The sequence below is a fragment of the Hevea brasiliensis genome, chromosome 12 (assembly GCF_030052815.1).
Source record: "Hevea brasiliensis isolate MT/VB/25A 57/8 chromosome 12, ASM3005281v1, whole genome shotgun sequence".
NCBI classification, from domain to species: Eukaryota; Viridiplantae; Streptophyta; class Magnoliopsida; order Malpighiales; family Euphorbiaceae; genus Hevea; species Hevea brasiliensis.
In genome coordinates, this window is record NC_079504.1 from 22688274 (window position 1) to 22708565 (window position 20292).

General features: G+C 38.0%; 1 protein-coding gene and 1 long non-coding RNA gene across 2 annotated transcripts in view; one reads left to right on the plus strand and one right to left on the minus strand.

Annotated features, from left to right (window-relative positions):
• Nucleotides 1–12829, minus strand: part of LOC131171358 (uncharacterized) — a 47351-nt gene extending 34522 nt beyond the window's left edge. The window contains exons 1-2 of the long non-coding RNA XR_009142028.1: nt 12493–12829; nt 11989–12046 (exon numbers count right to left, since the gene is read on the minus strand). This is a non-coding gene — a long non-coding RNA (uncharacterized LOC131171358). The remainder of the gene's footprint in view (nt 1–11988; nt 12047–12492) is intronic.
• Nucleotides 12830–14967: 2138 nt separating this feature from the next.
• Nucleotides 14968–17117, plus strand: LOC110639680 (AT-hook motif nuclear-localized protein 27). Its single transcript, XM_021790724.2, has one exon. The coding sequence runs from the start codon at nt 15893–15895 to the stop codon at nt 16757–16759; it is 867 nt and encodes a 288-aa protein (XP_021646416.1). The 5' UTR covers nt 14968–15892; the 3' UTR covers nt 16760–17117.
• The last annotated feature ends 3175 nt before the right edge of the window (nt 17118–20292 follow it).

Sequence of the window (20292 nt, forward strand, 5' to 3'; positions counted from 1 at the left end):
TCCTTTTAATGTAACTCTTTCTTTTATAAGGAAATAAATTATATTTATAATATAAAAAATAATATAATTATGAAAAATAATGTGTATATATTAAATGTGCCTAATAATTCATCACCTAAATTCTACTTTGCTGGTTCTACAACTTCTGCACTGAATTTAAAGGCATATATATATAGACTCTGTTTGACAGTATTGCCTTTAAAATTAATATTTCATATTAAATAAGAAATATATTAAATATATTATTATTAAAATATCTATTTTAAAATAATAAAATTATTTAAAATAATATTTTGCAGAAAGCAAAGGAAAAAAAAAAAAACTTTAGACGTTGACTGCCAAATGGGCGTGTAGTATAATTAAGGTTATATACTGAACATGGGGAAAGCATCACATGCAGGTCCTGTTAGTTATTATTACTATTTCATGTAACCAAATCTACCAACTTCCAATCCAATTAAATAAATAAATAAATAAAATGATTAGTATTATTTGTTAAGGGCCTTTAATTACCACCAAAGGTAATTAACGAATATTTAATTAAAAATTAAAAGAAGATTCTTGTATATCAAAATGACATACCTCAGACGATTCCCATATATGCAATTATTTTTTTCTTGTCATATCTCAACTGTATAAACAAATATATATATATATATATATATATATATATATATATAAATGCAAAGTGTTGAAGATGATGTTGGCATTAATTGGTAATTGAAAAGGTGGGAACTGGAGATGGATCCTCTATGAGTTCAAAGAGGTGTTTATACTTTTCGCTCAGGGCAAAGGGTAGAGGGAAGGAATCCTGTATTATGTATATAAATAGGGTCAGAGTGCTGATACAATTAGTGGGGTTGGGGGTTAAAATGCACGTCATCCATTCCACTGGAACATGTCAATCTTTTCAATTCCAGACAACTGAACAATTGGATGCTGAACATGAACCTTCCACTTCAGCAAATTAATTACCACTTCCAACTCCAAAATTGGTATGATAATGTAAAACAGATGGAAGATGTCATCAATTAGGAATTCTCCTTTGAATCAGCTACCCATCTTTTTTAACTTATTATTCTACAACTTGACTTATGATATGAAAACAGTATTTAAATCGATGGGCTTAGTGTCAAGTAAGGGTGGTTACAGATCGATTAGTTTTGATTTAAAATTTAAGAAATTAAATTTATTGAATTGTATAATTTTTATTTTAATATTGACTAAATTTAATAGTTAAATTTTTTTTTTATTTTTATTAAAAAATTAATTTTCATTTAAAATTATATTGAATAAATTTTAAATTATTTTAATGAATTTAAATTCAATTTAACTTTCATTTTAATTTTAAATCAATCCATCAGCGGGTGGTGGAGGGCTGCGGGTGATTGTGGATGGGGACTAATGCTAACTTCAGAAACGACAGATTTGCCGCCAAGAATTTTGTATATAACGAATTTAATGTTCTTTTACTCTAAAAAATATATATATCCATAAATTAAAAAGACGTGTCAACACTGAATATACTGAATAGCCTCTCCATAATACATGCATATTGATAGACCATAAGGGGCCGATAAAGTTGACCAAGTACCGATGTTCCGACAGGTTCCATGTAGTCTGACATCTAATCGGCTACTGTTGACCGCACGTGACATCCCCGGCCACTTTGTCAGATACGCACGTGTGAATGTTTCTTGAAGGGTTCAGTCATGATCGGTGGGCTTAGGCTTCGCCATCAATCCTCCTCGATGAAAAATGTTGAATAAGTGGATTATTCCATTTCCAATTTCCATACGCTAAAGGCGGTAACGGTTTGATTTTAAATCGTAATTGAATTAAAATTGATGTGATTAAAATTAGATTAAAATTGATTAAAATTAAAATTAATTTTGAATCAAATTGAAATTATCCTTCTGCTGTTTGGTTCAGGTTTATATTTTTTAAGAATCGTGAATAAGTGATTTCAAATTGAATTGAATCGATGATTTTGAACAGAATTAAATCAGGGATTTAAATATAAAAAATTCAATAAATATATTACGTCACTCCTAATTCATTTATATATATCATTAATTCTCTACACAAATATTCTTTGCATTTTCTTCAATTCTTAATATTTTTTCAATTTTTCTCAAATTCTCTAAATAATTATTTTCTACACTCATTTTAATTTCTAATACTCTCTCAATTTTCCTACTTTATTATTTTATATACTTACTGAAATTTTTAATACTATCTCAATTACTTTGTTATTACTTTAAATCCTCAATAAAATTTTCAATACCCTCTATTTTAATTTTTTTTTCTCTTTTATAATTTTTAATTATCAATTATTATATAATTTTTAAAAAAAGACAAGTAATAGTGTCACGACCCAACCAATGGGCCGGACCAGCACTAGGACCTGGGCCAGCCTAAAGCCCCCGAGGCCCGTAGTAAGCCTAACTGTTCATTTACCCAATTCTAAGGCCCATTTGGGCCCAATTTCAAGAAAACAAACGGACAGAGTCCGGCCATAAAATGGACTTTCCAACGGGGAGTTTTTGACTCACCCGACCTGTAAACACAATATATAGTCATTTGGGGAGCTCAGCTCACCCTCCACATACTCATCAACATAAAAATAAATGGGAGCTCAGCTCCCTCATCCAATCCATCAAACATGCATAGCATATTAAGTTTACAGGTCCCAAAATAATAATTTAGTTTACAGACCCAAATCAAATAAATATTTCTAACACATGCGGAAATTCTAAGATTTAACAAGTTTATACAAACAGTAATAATTGACCTGCGAGGGAGAAAGCAGGTTAACCTCAAAAAAATATCCTCCTGTGGCCTGTAAAAATTTTTGAACAGGAGTGAGCGTTCGACTCAGAGAGTAAAATATCAATTTTAACCATAATCTCTATAACTATCTAAAACTAATGCACCCTGTAGAGTGAAATGCAACATCAACAACATTTTAACATCATAATATCAAAAAGGTAATTTGGAGCACTCACACACCCTGTAGTATCAATCATAACATATGGGAGCTGATCCCTATCTGACTCTCTTAAATCCAACTGGTGCCGGTAATTACTCAATTTCGGACTTCCACTTAATAACCAAATCGAGGGTCCCAAATAATTACTCAAGCCGTGACTACCCCTCGAAGGATCGGGTCCCAAAAATTACTCAAGCCGTGACTACCCCGTCCTATCCATAGTCCACACCACATCACACGACGCCAACGCACGCACCGCTCCAAATTACCACAACCACATCCATGGCACATCAATGATTATGAATGCAATCGCGACCCAACCTATGGGCTAAAGCCCACGAGCCGTAGTAAGCCTTAACTATTCATTAACCCAACTCTAAGGCCCATTTGGGCCCAATATCAAGAAAACAAAAATGGACTTTCCAACGGGAGTTTTCGACTCACCCAAACACAATAAACAATCCATTGGGAGCTCGGCTCACCCTCCACATACTCATCAACATAATAATAAATGGGAGCTCGGCTCCTCATCCAATCCATCAAACAGACTTAAAATATTAAGTTTGTCCAACATGAATATAATATTACGGACCAATTTCAAATAATTTAACACATGCGGAAATTCTAGGAGTAATTAAAATTACACAATATTGATAAACAACTGCGAGGTAAAAAGAGTTAACCTGAACAAAATATCCTCCTGTGGCTGTAAAAATTTTTGAGAGTAAAATATCAATTTTAACCATAATCTCTATAACTATCTAGAACTAATGCACCTGTAGAGTGAAATGCAACATCAACAACATTTTCACATCATAACATCAAAAGGTAATTTGGAGCACTCACACACCTGTAGTATCAATCATAACATATGGGAGCCGATCCTATCACCTCTCTTAAATCCAACATTACTCAAGCTCGGACTTCCACTTAATAACCAAATCGAGGTCCCAAAATTACTCATTACTCAAGCCGTGACTACCCCGCCCTATCCATAGTCCACACCACATCACACGCACGCCAAATTACCACAACAACATCCATGGCATATTAACATTATGAATGCAACATAAATCGTGCCTAGAGTTTAACTAAATAAATATATGCATATAAGTGATGCATGGGCATAACATATAATAATATCGAAATTACAATTAAAATTAATATTTTACTCACGGACTTGACGACAAATTGAGGAAGAAGGTCGTCCCGCAGGCTTCTCAGCGACAATCATATTACATTTATTTAATACAATCGACTCAATACAAATAAAGAAAAGACCAATTACGTCTTAAGTCGTAAAATCGTGAGTCTCCCTATACCTAGGACCTACCCAACAAGGGCTAAAACGCACTTCTATACTCACAATCCATACATCAACAGTTCAATCATATCACACGCCCTCCTGGCCCATCAAATCAATCATCCATCACAATACGCAAAATTTCAATTTAGTCCTTATTATTGATCATTTTTGCAAAATCCAAACAAGCTCTAAAAATTATAAAACTTTGCCTCGGTCCTTAGCAATATTACTAAGCTATTGCAAAAGAATCGTAATTTTCTAAGCTACCACGAATATTTTATGGATTTTTAATCCTATTTAAGCACTAGAAAATTACGTAAAAACTAGGTTCGGGTTTACCTTTGCCGATTTCGACTTCGTCGACAATGGGGCTAGCCAAAACCTCGAGACTTTTAATTTGCGGACTCAGGTCATAATCGAGGATACCTACGAAGCCCATAACACGGGGTTAGCACATAAATTTTTCAGAATTTTCTAAGCTCATTTAATGCTCGAAATTACAAATTTCGTGGGACCCATCAAAAATTAAATTTATGTCATTGCGAGCTCTCAACGAATGGAGCGTCTTTGGTGGCCTCTGTTTCCTCGTGGGATTCACGGTTTTGAAATCTAGCCCAAAAGTCGAAATGGGCTAAAATCTTCCCGAGCAAAAATCGGACAAACCGCTCGATGGATTTGGCGTTCTTGGTGTCTATGGAAAGCTCGCCAGTAGATGATTTTAGACACAAGACCCGTCCAATCGGTGGCGGATCGAGGAGGAGAGAGAAAAGAAAGAGAAAAGAGAGGGACGGAGAAGAAAAAGGAAAGGAGCCGGTTCGATTCGACGGTCCGATCCGTCGATTCGAAATACAAAATTTTGAATTTTACTGAGGTCCAAAAATTCAAAATTCCGTAAAACTCAAATACATAGACTCCAAATATATTTTTAGTTTTGCCACGTGGTCTTTAAATTAATTTTTAAAAATCATCAAAGTTTATATTTTGAAAATCGAACCCGATTTTTAAAATCAAAAATCTCAAAAATTCCTAAAATTTAAATAAAATTAAAATACCAAAATGCTCATAAAAATTAAAATTTGTGTTACATTCTCCCCCTTAAAAAAATTCGTCCTCGAATTTTTGCACAAGCGAATAAAGCACATGATTATACATTGAGCAGATAAGGGTACTTTGCTCATGTCCGATTCGACTCCAGTGCACTCTTCCATCCTCCACAAAAACTTAAGTATAGGGATCTGTTTGGAACTTAGCAGTCTTACTTGGTAGTCCACTATGGCTAAAGGTTTCTCCTCACATGTCAAGTTCTCTTTTATCTCTATCACATCCATGAGAAGGATCGGGAATGTATTTCTGAGCATGGAGATGTGAAACACGGGATGAGCGTGAGAAAGGTTGGGTGGTAGCTCCAACCTGCTCCAACTCTATCGGTAACCTCAAAAGGTCCGATATCCGAGGTGCCAACTTGCCCTTCTTTCCGAATCTCATGACTCCTTCATTGGAGATACCTTCAGAATACATAAAACTCCACATCCCTCCGCGTAACTCTTATTAAAGGAACTACCTTTGAAGTGTCTTGCACTAGGTCTACATCATGCACCTTCGCTTCCCCATTTCGTCCAACACAGAGAGACCTACACTTTCTTCCATATAATGCCTCATAGGGTGCCATCCCTATCTTTGGAGTTTGTTGTAGGCAAACTCCACCAAAGCTAGTCGTCATCCCATTGACCTCCAAAATCCAAGACACTCATGCGAAGCATGTCTTCCGATGTTTGGATCGTCCTTCGAGGGTGGAAGGTTCAATGTGCCAAGTGCCTCTGCAACTTTCTCCAAAAGAAGTGATATTATGGGCGGAACTCCATGCAATCGACTATTTCTCGAATGTAGAGCGTATGTAGTCTTTAAAGAAGTGAGTGATTTGGTCAAGCGGTCTACAATTACCCATATCGAGTCATATCCTCGCGTGGGCAACCACAAAATCCATAGTAATCATTTCCCACTTCCATTCTGGGATAGGGAGCTCTTGCTGTTCAAACTTCACCTTCGACAAGTCAAGCACTTGGACACAAAGTCTGCTATGTCTCTCTTCATGCCATTCCACCGCTATCTTTCACATCATGATACATCTTGGTGGAACCTGGATGGACACTGTAAAGTGTGTAGTGTGCCTCTTGCATGATTTCATTTCTGAGATTGTCCATATCGGGCACACATATCCTAGAACCTTGCACTAGGGCGCCATCATTGGCAAATCCAAACTCACCACCTTCGCACTCTTTCTATGATCTTCATCAATTGTTGGTCTCGAAACTCTAACTCTGTCCCTCAAGTCCGCCTCACCGAAAAGTGAGCCAACAATACCCCTCATCATCTAGGATTAAACCTTGATCCATCAACTCATGTACCTCCCGAATCAACGGTCTCTTCTCTCAGATTTTAGCATCTGCCACAACACTGGCCTTTCCTGGGTGGTACTGGATGGTGCAATCATAGTCTTTCAGAAGCTCCATCCATCTCCTCTGTCTCAAGTTCAAGTCCCTCTGTTGAAAGATGTACTTCAAACTCTTATGGTCGGTGTATATCTCGCACGCTTCACCATACAGGTAGTGTCTCCAGATTTTTAGTGCAAAGATTACAGCCGCCATTTCCAAATCATGGGTGGGGTAGTTACGCTCATGCCTCTTGGTGCCTCTGAAGCATAAGCCACTACCTTTCCATTCTGCATCAACACACACCCTAGGCCAACTCTGGGCGTCACAATACAGTGTATCCTTCACCACTCACAGTAGTGTCAACACGGTTAGACACTCCTTAAGCTTCGAAACTCACCTCACGTCATCTGTCCAAATGAATGAAACATTCTTCTGGTCAACTTAGTTAGGAGCCGCTATCTGGAGAAATCTTGTACAAATAAACCAGAAAACTTCGCACCTCGTGTAGGCCTAAGCCAATCGATTCTGCTTCAAGTTTCTTGGGATCACCTTGACTACCGTCACTTGAAACCACGTGTCCCAAGAATGAGATGCTTTCTAGCCAAAATTCACATTTGAAAATTTGGCGTATATGCTCCTCAAAGTGCAACACCATCCTCAAGTGCCACACGTGTTCTTCCTCGGTCCGAGAGTATACCAAAATGTCATCTATGAATACGATGACAAAGCGGTCCAAAAATGGCTTGAACACCTGTTCATCTCCATGAAGGTGCATTAGTGAGTCCAAAAGACATCACCAAGAACTCATAATGACCATATCTTGTAAGCCGTTTTGGACACGTCCTCATTCTGATTCTCAAGCGATGGTAGGATCGCAGTCTATCTTGGAAAAGAATCTAGCCCCTTGGTGATCAAACAAATCATCGATCAGGAAGTGGATACTTGTTCTTCACGATCACCTTGTTCAAGTCGATACACAACCTCAATGACCCATCCTTCTTTCTCACAAATAAACAGAGCACCCGTGAAGTGCTCGGACGTATGAAACCCTTGTCCAAGAGCTCCTGTAGTTGCTCCTTCTCTTTCAGTGCCATCTGTAAGGTGGCATCGATATGGGGTTTGTACCGGAATAACATCAATGCAGAACTCTATTCCCTTTCGTGGCAACCACGAAGCTCTTCGAAGACATCCATGAATTCTCCGACAACAGAACATTTTCCATGCGACACCTTCTACGGATGTATCTCTCACCAATGCCAAATACCCTTGGCATCCACGCCTCAACATTTTTCCGGCACTAATTGCGACACCAAATTATATGGAGCCACGCTCTATCACCATCAAAGCTAAACTCTTCCACACGGTATGTGGAAGTATACCTTTGTTCCTGCAGTCTAAGGTGGCATAATGAGTTGCCAACCATCCATCCCGAGATTACATCGAAATCCATTCGGTAGAGGAACCAAGTCTGCTTGGAGGATCTTTCCATCCACTACCAGGGCTGCCGGAAATACCATGTCTACATCTATGTTGTCACTAAGTGGGGTAGCTACCGCAAAGGGCATTCTAAGGTTGTAGGGTTTCTACCCAACCTCATGGCAAACACGGAGACAAATGAGTGCGTAGCACCGGATCTATCAAAACACGAGCCTCATAAGAAAGAATACCATTTGAAGCTTGAGCATCGTGGGTCGTGAAAACCGAGCTTGACCCTACCAGTGGCGACTTCTACCTCTGACCGCCTCGAATCCACGTCCCCTTGTCCTCGGCCTGCCATGTTGGAAGCACCCGGATACAAGAGGAACATTAACATGGGGCATTCTCTAGCAAAGTGACCGGTTGGCCACACACAAGCATACTCTGATCCCATCAAACAAGGTCCTGAATGTCCTCTTCCACCACAAGGTGCCAAGGAGGATCTGAACTCCATAACTGATCCGTACCACAGGCATCCTAACCACTTCTCTTGCTCCTACCCTTTCCTCTGTAATTACCACAGCCACCACCGTCCGAGTACCCATGGAAGGGACACGGACCCTCTGCTCTTTTTCTTTGCTCTTCCGCTATCATCTACAGCATAACTGATCTCAATCTGTCTAGCTCGATCAACCACCACATCAAAAGACTGATCAGACATCATGGCCAGGTTTGCATATCTCCTGTCAAGCCCCTTTAGGAACCTCTTCACCTTCATAGTTTCGGCATATCTGCTCAATTCGCATATTCATCTGCCATTCTTAAGGCCTCAAAGGCCCACCGCTTCGATATCGCACAAACCGATTGATAAAAGTTCCACAACCGAGCCCATGTCAAACCCTCCATCCGGGGTAACACGTAGTCATTCATCCATTGCCTAGGCATGGGCCCCATGACGTGCTGCATACATTCTATCAATCTTCTATCGAATCCAAAACCGATATGCATCGTCGACACATCATAGGTACCGTGCACCAACTTCTTAAAATTTATGATCTGTTTGTAAGGTTCCCCTCTTGGTGCGGTGGTGGAGGGTGGACCATATCTTGCGCCATCATGTCGATGGTTCTCTGGCCATGGGGTCCATGGGACCTGTGACATGAAAGACTGTTCTTGAAGGTAGTCGCTCTTCTACTTGAGCGGCTCTAGGCCTCCTACCCGCCTCCTGGCGGCGCCTCATCTGTCTTGACACCTCGTCGCACATGCGGCTCTCACCTTCTCGCATTTTCTGAAATTCAGACATTAGCCCACAAAATTCAAAATTGCACATTGCATCTATAGACTCATATTTACACACAATATATGAAGAAACTAGAAGCAAAGACGACAATGCAAGACGAATATTGACCCTATTTTTCCGCATGTGACTCCTATTAGACTTTTCCCAACACTTTAGATAACTTTTCCCTAGGAATCTGAGCCTAAGCTCGATACCACATTTGTCACGACCCAACCTATGGGACTAGGACCTAAAGCCCCCGAGGCCCGTAGTAAGCCTTAACTATTCATTAACCCAACTCTAAGGCCCATTTGGGCCCAATATCAAGAAAACAAACCATAAAATGGACTTTCCAACGGGAGTTTTCGACTCACCCGACTGTAAACACAATAAACAATCCATTGGGAGCTCACTCACCCTCCACATACTCATCAACATAATAATAAATGGGAGCTCCTCATCCAATCCATCAAATGACTTAAAATATTAAGTTTACAGTCCAACATGAATATAATATTACGGACCAATTTCAAATAATTTAACACATGCGGAAATTCTAGGAGTAATTAAAATTACACAATATTGATAAACAACTGCGAGGTAAAAAGCGAGTTAACCTAACAAAATATCCTCCTGGCTGTAAAAATTTTTGAACAGAGTGAGCGTTCGACTCGAGTAAAATATCAATTTTAACCATAATCTCTATAACTATCTAGAACTAATGCACCTGTAGAGTGAAATGCAACATCAACAACATTTTCACATCATAACATCAAAAGGTAATTTGGAGCACTCACACACTGTAGTATCAATCATAACATATGGGGTGATCCTATACACTCTCTTAAATCCAACATTACTCAAGCTCGGACTTCCACTTAATAACCAAATCGAGGGTCCCAATTACTCAAGCCGTGACTACCCCTCGAACATTACTCAAGCCGTGACTACCCCGTCTATCCATAGTCCACACCACATCACACGCACGCAAACGCATGCACACCGCTCCAAATTACCACAACAACATCCATGGCATATTAATGATTATGAATGCAACATAAATCGTGCCTAGAGTTTAACTAAATAAATATATGCATATAAGTGATGCATGGGCATCTTGAACATATAATAATATCGAAATTACAATTAAAATTAATATTTTACTCACGGACTTGACGATAAATTACTTGTGGCGGTGGGGGAGGAAGAAGGCTCACGACAATCATATTACATTTATTTAATACAATCGACTCAATACAAATAAAGAAAAAGACCAATTACGCCCTAAGTCGTGTTTAAAATCCAGTCTCCTATACCTAGGACCTACCCAACTGCAAAAGGGCTAAAACGCACTTCTATACTCACAATCCATACATCAACAGTTCAATCATATCACACAGCCCCTCCCCCATCAAATCAATCATCCATCACAATACGCAAAATTTCAATTTAGTCCTTATTATTGATCATTTTTGCAAAAAGCGCCCAAACAAGCTCTAAAAATTATAAAACTTTGCCCGCGGTCCTTAGCAATATTACTAAGCTATTGCAAAAGAATCGTAATTTTCTAAGCTACCACGAATATTTTATGGATTTTTAATCCTATTTAAGCACTAGAAAATTACGTAAAAACTAGGTTCGGTTTACCTTTCGATTCCGACTTCGGGGCGTCGACAAGGGGCTAGCCAAAACCTCGGCCCAATTCGGAGACTTTTCCTCCGCGAATCGAGGATACCTACACGAAGCCCATAACGGGGTTAGCACATAAATTTTTCAGAATTTTCTAAGCTCATTTAATGCTCGAAATTACAGTTCCGTGGGACCCACCAAAAAAGCGGTGTCGGAAAAATTCGAAATTTATGTCGTTGAAGCTCTCGGCGAATGGAGCGTCTGGTGGCCTCGGTTTCCTCGTGGGATTCACGGTTTTAGAAATCTAGCCCAAAAGTCGAAATGGGCTAAAATCTTCCCGAGCAAAAATCGGACAAACCGCTCAATGGATTTGGGCGTTCTTGGTGTCTATGGAAAGCTCAGTAGATGATTTTAGACACAAGACCGGTCCAATCGGTGGCCGGATAGAGGAGGAGAGAGAAAAGAAAGAGAAAAGAGAGGGATGACGCGGGAGAAGAAAAAGGAAAGGAGCCGATTCGATTCGACCGGTCCGATCCGGTCGTCGATTCGGCCGAAATACAAAATTTTGAATTTTTACTAACGAGGTCCAAAAATTTCGAAAAAATTCCGTAAAACTCAAAAAAATACGTAGACTCCAAATATATTTTTAGTTTTGCCACGTGGTCTTTAAATTAATTTTTAAAAATCATCAAAGTTTATATTTTCGGAAAATCGAACCCGATTTTTAAAATCCGAAAAATCTCAAAAAAATTCCTAAAATTTAAATAAAATTAAAATACCAAAATGCTCATAAAAATTAAAATTTCGGGGTGTTACAGCAACATAAATCGTGCCTAGAGTTTAACTACATAAATATATGCATATAAGTGATGCATGGGCATGCTTGAACATATAATAATATCGAAATTACAATTAAAATTAATATTCTACTCACAGACTTGACGACAATCACTGTGGCGGCTGGGCGGAGGAAGAAGGCTGTCCCGGCTCACCTGACAATTTTATTACAATCATTTAATAAATTTGACTCAATACAAACAAAGAAAAAGACCAATACGTCCTAAGTCGTGCCGAAAATCCGGCAGAGTCTCCCTATACCTAGGACCTACCCAACTCGCAAAATGGCTCAAAACACACTTCTATATTCACAATCCATATATCCACAACTCAATCATATCACACAGCCCCTCCTGGGCCCATCAAATCAGTCATCCATCACAATACGCAAAATTTCAATTTAGTCCTTATTATTGATCATTTTTGCAAAAACTGCCCAAACAAGCTCTAAAAATTATAAAACTTTGCCCCGCGGTCCTTAGCAATATTACTAAGCTATTGCAAAAAGAATCGTAATTTTCTAAGCTACCACGAATATTTTATGGATTTTTAATCCTATTTAAGCACTAGAAAATTACGAAAAAGCAAGGTTCGGGTTTACCTTTGCCAATTCCGACTTCGGGAACGCGCTCGGGACGTCTGACAATGGGGGGCTAGCCAAAACCTCGGTCCAATTCGGAGACTTTTCCGGTAACGGGTCTGTCTGGCCGGAATTTCGCAGACCCGGTCAACTGTCGAATTTCCGCGAATCGAGGATACCTACACGAAGCCCATAACACGGGGGTTAGTACATAAATTTTTCAGAATTTTCTAAGCTCATTTAATGCTCGGAAAAACACTGCGAAGTTCCGTGGGACCCACCGAAAAACGGTGTCGGAAAAATTCGAAATTTATGTCGTTGCGAAGCTCTCGACGAGTGGAGCGTGCTGGTAGCCTCGGTTTTCGAGAAATCTAGCCCAAAAGTCGAAATGGGCTAAAATCTTCCTGAGCAAAAATCGGACAAACCGCTCGATGGATTTCGGCGTTCTTGGTGTCTATAGAAAGCTCTTGCCGAGTAGATGATTTTAGACACAAGGCCCGGTCCAATTGGTGGCCGGATCGGCCGGATTTTGGCCGGAGAAGCCGAAACGCCGCGCCCGCAGGGGAGGGGCATTCGCGCTGCTTAGCTGGCACGGCCTACCGTGGGGAGGCGGCGCCGGCGAGGTGGGGACGCAGGGGAGGCGGCTGGCCGGCGGCAGGGGAGAGGAGGAGAGAGAAAAGAGAGAGAAAAGGGAGAGGGAACGTCGCGCGCGGGAGGAAGAAAAAGGGAAGAAGATCGGTCCGATTCGACCGGTTCGATTCAAAATACAGAATTTTGAATTTTCACTCTGCCTCGGGACCGAAAATGAGGTCCAAAAATTCCGAAAAAATTCCAGAAAACTCAGAAAAATACGTAGACTCCAAATATATTTTTAGTTTTGCCACGTGGTCTTTAAATAAATTTTTAAAATTCATCAAAGTTTATATTTTCGGAAAATCGAACCCGATTTTTAAAATCCGAAAAATCTCAAAAAAATTCCTAAAATTTAAATAAAATTAAAATACCAAAATGCTCATAAAAATTAAAATTTTGGGGTGTTACAAATAGAATTAGAAATTTTTATTCCTTTAAATCCTAAAGGGATATATAGGCAAAATTAAGTTCATACACTTTTTGCTAATTTATTTAAAAAAAGTTAATTTCATCTTTAATTTTTTAATCAGGGTCAAGTCTTTATTTATTAAATTTTTCTTAAAGATAAATTATTTTCTTTCTTTTTTTTCTTATTTTATTTTGATTGAAAAATTTTTAAGAAAAATTAAAATATTTTTACAAACATAACTTAAATTTTGAATCAATAAAATTTTTCTCTAATTTTTTTTGTCTAATCTACCCTTAAACCATCCCTAAACCGCTTTCAAACCGTCTTTTAAACTATCTTGAACCGTTTTTTTTCAAACCGCCCTTCAAATCATTTTAAACCGGGGCTCAAACCGGAATCGGCGGTTCAAAAACCGTCTTCCAAACCATCCTCTGACGATTTGATTCAAGTTTATGATTTTATTAAATCTAAACCAACGATTCCTGAACCGTAGCCACCCCTACCATATACACTCCAAGCCCCGATGCCCATCGTCATCCTCATCATGGGAGCTCTCTCATTGCGTCGCTTCCTATTAATTATTAACATATTCAGCACATCATTAATCACTATTTTTTTTTAAGTTTATATAAGTGCACAAGATTTTAATACTAATTTTAATCAATTTAATAATTTTAATTAATTCTAATCTGTTTGCAATTTCAATTTGAATTGGTTCAACTTTAGTTTGATTTCAAACCGAAACTTAGCCGGTCTAAGAGCGTGTATATAGTCAGAGTTTGTGATGAGTTGCCCAACTCATAAAGTCTTCCACAACAGCTGAGCTCAGGCGACAACTTCTATATGGTATGGGTGTCATTGAAGGAAAGAAAAAGATGGTTCCAACCCACCAACACCAGTGGGCATGCTCATTGAAAAGGGCCTTTGATCCTAGTCAGTCAAGGTTAACTAAAGTACTTAAAAGAACATATTCCTTGCCCTAATTCGTAATTTGCATCTTCCACTGCTCTACCCTTTTATTTATTTATTTATTTCTCAATGTCCAGTAGTTATTCCATTCCGTTTTACTATTGTCAAGCGTCGGAAATTCCAATGTTACTACTCTGCTATGCTCTCTAGAACATCGATCGTCTGTACATGCAGGCTAATGCTTAAACATGACACTGATTTTTTTTTTCTCAAAAAATTATATAATTGTTTTAGACTTCTTAAAATTAAAAAAATATTAAATTTAAATTCATTTATAAATTCAGTTTCAACTGTAATATTAAATAGATGTAAAAAAATTTTTCAATTAAAAATACTAATAAATTTCTATCGGGTTTTAACTCATGATGTTAAAATTATTTTCAAGAATATACTTAAAAATTATAAGTATTGAGTTTAAATTTCAATCACAATTAAATAAATAAAAATATTTATAAATTTTGGAGATGAATTGCTATTATTTGAAAATATTATTGGAATTTTAAGAGGGGGGAAGAAAGAATAATATTGTAGGATGAGGCAAGAGTCAAGAGGCAATGGCAAATGAGGTCAAAAGAGCGAAGGCCCTTGTTTTCAAGGAAATTGCTTGGATTCTGCTTTTACCGCACGCTTTTCCACCATTTTCCCCTCGAAAACTCTCTTATTATCATGTCTTTCTCTTCCCTGATCAATCTTCTTTCTCGCTATCCAAACTCCTTCATTCTTGTTAACCTAAACAATTTTCAATATTCCTTTCTGCTTCTCTTTTCTTTTCTTTTTTCTCTTCACACCTCAACTATCGCACAGTTTTCACTGATAAGTCTCTCTTCTCTCTTCATCTTCAAGTAATTGTAAATATATATGTATAGTCTTTTTTGGTTGCTTTAAGTGCATATCTATATCATCAATCTGATCTGTTATTTTCTTCCCTTTGAAAGATCTGATATTCCTGTTTTGGGATGCAAACCAATTTCCTCTTTCACAAAAACTGCTAAACATGACCAGAATTATAAGCTTTGGCTTTAATATATAACTCTTTCGAGGGTTTTACTACATCGGAAAGCGGTTGTTGATGAATTATAGCTTTGTCAGCTATATTTCGGGACTTGTGATTTTGTGGGTATGAAGTCAGAGAGAATTCAAGTTAAAGTGTCCGAGGATTAGTAACTGATCTCTAGCTCCTGGATCCTCTCTTTGATCACTTGGGATTACAAAAGAACAATTCTCCAACTTCATTTCTTGAAAGCTAAACCAGTGTGAGCTAATTAGAAGGAATTATTGAATTCTTCGGTGGATCTTGTTGGTCTCTCTCTCGCTGGACAGAAAAGCTTAATTTCTTGTGAGAATCAGATCGGGTGAGAAGCGAAGAAGAGAAAGCTGGCAAATAAGTGGTGGGAGAGAGTAGATGTGGCGATGGCGGGGTATGAGCCAGCAGCAACAGGTGCAGGTTCTCGCTATGTTCATCAGCTCCTCAGACCTGAGCTACTTCTCCAAAGACTTTCGATTCCAGCCCAAACATCCCCGGATTCTAAAGAAAATACCTCACCTCAAGCCGAAGACCACAAGCCAGATGATACCGACGTCGCCCCCACCAGCTCTGGAAGCAATCGCCGCCCTCGAGGCCGCCCTCCTGGCTCCAAGAACAAACCCAAGCCCCCGATTATCGTAACGCGTGACAGCCCTAATGCCCTTCGATCCCATGTGCTAGAGGTTTCCGCCGGCAGTGACATCATGGAGAGCGTATCCAATTACGCGAGGAAAAGAGGAAGAGGAGTCTGTGTACTTAGCGGCAACGGGACAGTTGTTAATGTTACATTGAAGCAACCAGGGTCTCCTGCGGCTAGTGTAGTGACTTTGCACGGTCGGTTCGAGATTCTTTCGCTCTCTGGAACGGTGCTTCCTCCACCAGCGCCTCCTGGGGCAGGGGGATTGTCGATATTCTTGTCTGGTGGACAGGGACAGGTTGTTGGAGGAAGCGTGGTAGGACCTTTGTTGGCTTCTGGGCCGGTGGTTTTGATGGCTGCATCATTTGCAAACGCTGTGTTTGAGCGATTGCCCTTGGAGGAGGAGGAAGGAAACGTTCAAGGTCAGTCCACGGCGTCACAGTCTTCAGGTGTGACAGGAGGTGGTGGGTCTGGGCAGCTGGGAGATGGTGGAGGACGAGGCAGCGGTAGTGGCAGCGGCAGCGGTAGTGGTTTTTTTAACACGGGAGGGAATGTGTATCCATTTTCCGGTGATTTGTTTGGATGGGATGGGAGTGGTGCAAGGCCATCATTTTAAGAGGACAACTTAATTTTCCAGGGAGCAAAAATCAAATAGAAAAGCATAATCAGATTTTGGGATATGCAAAGCTAAGCTCCATCATTTTGTATGATAAACAGATATGTATGGCTGTGATGGAGATGTTTCTTCCCATTAATTCATTGATTGAGAGAAAATTAAAGAAGGGGCTCTGAAAACTTAAGAGGATGTTCATGGAGGCTGCTTTTGGTACTTGTTTTTGCAGCTGGTAACGGTAGGTAGCTATGGATTTGCAGACTTGTCTGTGAAGGTTAGTAAGTTCAATTTCATGTATGAAACAATTATATATATGGTTTCCCTTTTTCTTTTCCTTCCTAATATATTTTGGTAGTTGTAATTTGAGGCTATGCACACACACATATATATATATATATATATATTATGCTGCACAACTCTACCTAGATAGGGTTTATATTAATTTGTGTTTCCATTTCTTGGTTTATCATATGCTTTTGTTTTGATTTAAATACAAAAAAATTAACGTGAATTTCTATTTGAAAAATACACATGATAAATGGTATGTTTCCAATTGATAAATGGGCGTTTAATTATCATATGGGATGTTTCCAATTGATAAATGGGCGTTTAATTTGTTTTCAATAATCTGTATCTCATTAAATAATAGTTTAATTTGTAGAAAAATTAATTTAATTATATATGTTCATATAATTTAATACCTAACAATTGTTATTTTAATGCTCATTTGTTTTATGTATTGTATTAAAGTTGTTTACAGCACTTATATATATAATTATATAATCACATCCAAACTGCAATAATCTGTGTTTGTGTTTGCATGTGGCCATGGCACTTGATTATCTCATTTTCTGCTTACTCATGTAAGAATAAACATTTTCTTCTTTTACAGCAAAAAAAGAACAAAAAGAAACCCTAGTTCTGAACTTCGAGAACGATGGACATCTCTTTATTTTACTCTCTCTCTCTCCCTCCATGCTTCCAACTTACAGTTTTCTGACCAAGCGTTACCGCAGTTGAAACTAGGGAAAGAAAGTTCTTTTGTCAGTTACAAAAATATCAATATTTAATGTATGTGCATGGTCCGGCAGGCAGATTTTGAAAGTATATTATTACTTTAAAAATATGTTCCCAATTGTTCTGTTATGGAAGAAAAACCCAATTCCCACAGAAAAACAAATATATAATTGCAACAAAATGAAGAGAATGGTTGGAAATATGCGATATTGAAACTTGAGAAAAGGAAATAAAATGTTTTAAGAGAAATGACATTTCTTTCTGATTGTTTTGTGAATTCCCTTTACCCATCTCTGGATTGCAATGAACATTAACTCATGCTCACATGCTCAGTGGCATTTCTGTCTACTCCTTTAGTTACAAACTATGTGGCGGCCGAGGAATTATTAAATGCACTAGTAAGTATATATATATATATATATATCATCTCTACAATTATATGAAATTTACTCTTATTATTATGAAGAGAGCTTATTTTTTTTATGAGAAAAAAAATATTATTTTTTAATACTTTTAATATATTTAATAATTAGTCGTTGTGGTGGGGTGGTCATGGTTTCTGGATTCTTATACATGGGGATGCATCACTTCCATTCTTACATGCATAAATATATATGTAACGCCTTTGTTCCAACCATAAGAGGAATTGTCTGTTTTGGCCCACCCCATCCTAGGCTTGTCCCATAGGTGGAATGGAATGGAGAACTTTTCAGGAGGTCACTCATCCTAGGATTTCTTTCAAGCGAGCATGCTTAAAGCGCCTCTCCAGCTTGGAGGATTTCTTCAAACTCTCTAGGTCATTCCATTAAAAGATGCTTCTAGTTTCCCCAATTTCAATGTATTATTCAGTTCATTTCTGCCTCCCATTTGAACAAGGGTCATCTTGAGCCTCACGGTTTTGTCCCATAGGTGGAATGGAGAACTTCCCAGGAGGTCACCCATCCTAGAATTTCTTTTAAACGAGCACGCTTAAAGCTCCTCTCCAGCCTGGAGGATTTCTTCCAACTCTCCAGGTCATTCCACTAAAAGGCGCTTCTAATTCCCCCAATTTCAATGTATGATTCAATTCATTTATGCCTCCTATTTGGATAAGGGCATCAGCGAGCCTTGTCCTCCTAAAGGACCGCTCTAATTGAAACCTTCCCTTTCCTCACGGGATGTTACAATATATATATATATATATATATATATATGTGTGTGTGTGTGTGTGTGTGTCATCGCATCACATCACACACCAAATCTTGGGTTCTTTTCCTTGTAAGGTGTTCAAGAATATGTTTTTTTTTTTCTTTTTTTTGCTAATTGCTATTTGTTATTCGTTAGTATAGGTCTCAGACCACTAAAAAAAATATATGATTGCGTACAAGTGCTTCATTTGAATTCATCTTAAATTGAAATGTGATAATTAGTGTTATTTCCAACTAAAACAAAACAAGCACTGTATTAATTCCTTCACATTTATATGATCATATGATTAATTAATTGTTGGAGAATTACAAGACAAATTCATTAATTCTTCTTGCTCTATATATTGTTTTCATGAATATTAGCTCTCCTCTTTCAATTCCATCCAACGTGATTTAAAGAGCTTCTCACTCTTTCCCTTCCTTATTTCCTACTTTCCTTTCAGGCAATTAAGGTTTTTTTTTTTTTCTTCCTTTTAATTTAGCTAAATTATTAACGTATAACTATATATTTAGTTTCTCCCAAAGTCAGATGCAAATTAATATAGTGCAGAAGCGAGTGTGTATAACTCAACCGCAGCCATCCATTTTTCCAAAATTAAAATATAATAATTTTAAATTGACATATATTTTCAAATAAAATTAGTTATTCTAAATTTGTTCTGAAATATATTTTTAGACAAGGATCAAAATTATATTCAAAATTTAATTCAATAATACTTGGTCTCCTTCAAGATTGTGGAGATTCAATAACTCATTTATATATATATATATATATATTACAAATCCTATGATAAAGTGGAACAGCTAAAATTACATAAAGAAAAAAGAAAGAACATCATGATCACTGCTCCAAGCCTCCAACAATTAAAATAAAATAATTAAAAACCAGGGGCGACGAGAGCTCTTATCAATTGCAATGGGCCTCAAAACTTCCACTTGCACTGCACAAGCATCTCCTCAACCTCAACCATAAAAATCTCACCCCAATCCAATGAACTGAGACGCAACTTGTTTTCATTGGAAACCTTTTCTCTGCCCTTTTTGTGCTGCTGTACTCCATTCTCTTCTACATGAGAACCACCTTTTCTGTCTTGGCTTTAGTTTGTGACGCCCACTAGAACTATGATTTCTCTCCATTCATTACTAATGAGCTGTAATGAGATGGTGGGTTATCAATACCATAAACTTGAAATGTGATTTTTCCCTTCCTTCCATTTTATTGTTTGCTTGCTAATTAGACAATACAACAGAATTAGTGCATCAATACCCTTTACCAAGCCCTAGTGCTACTTGTTAATTTTATTTATTTTTGCTCTCAAAGATAGATAATTT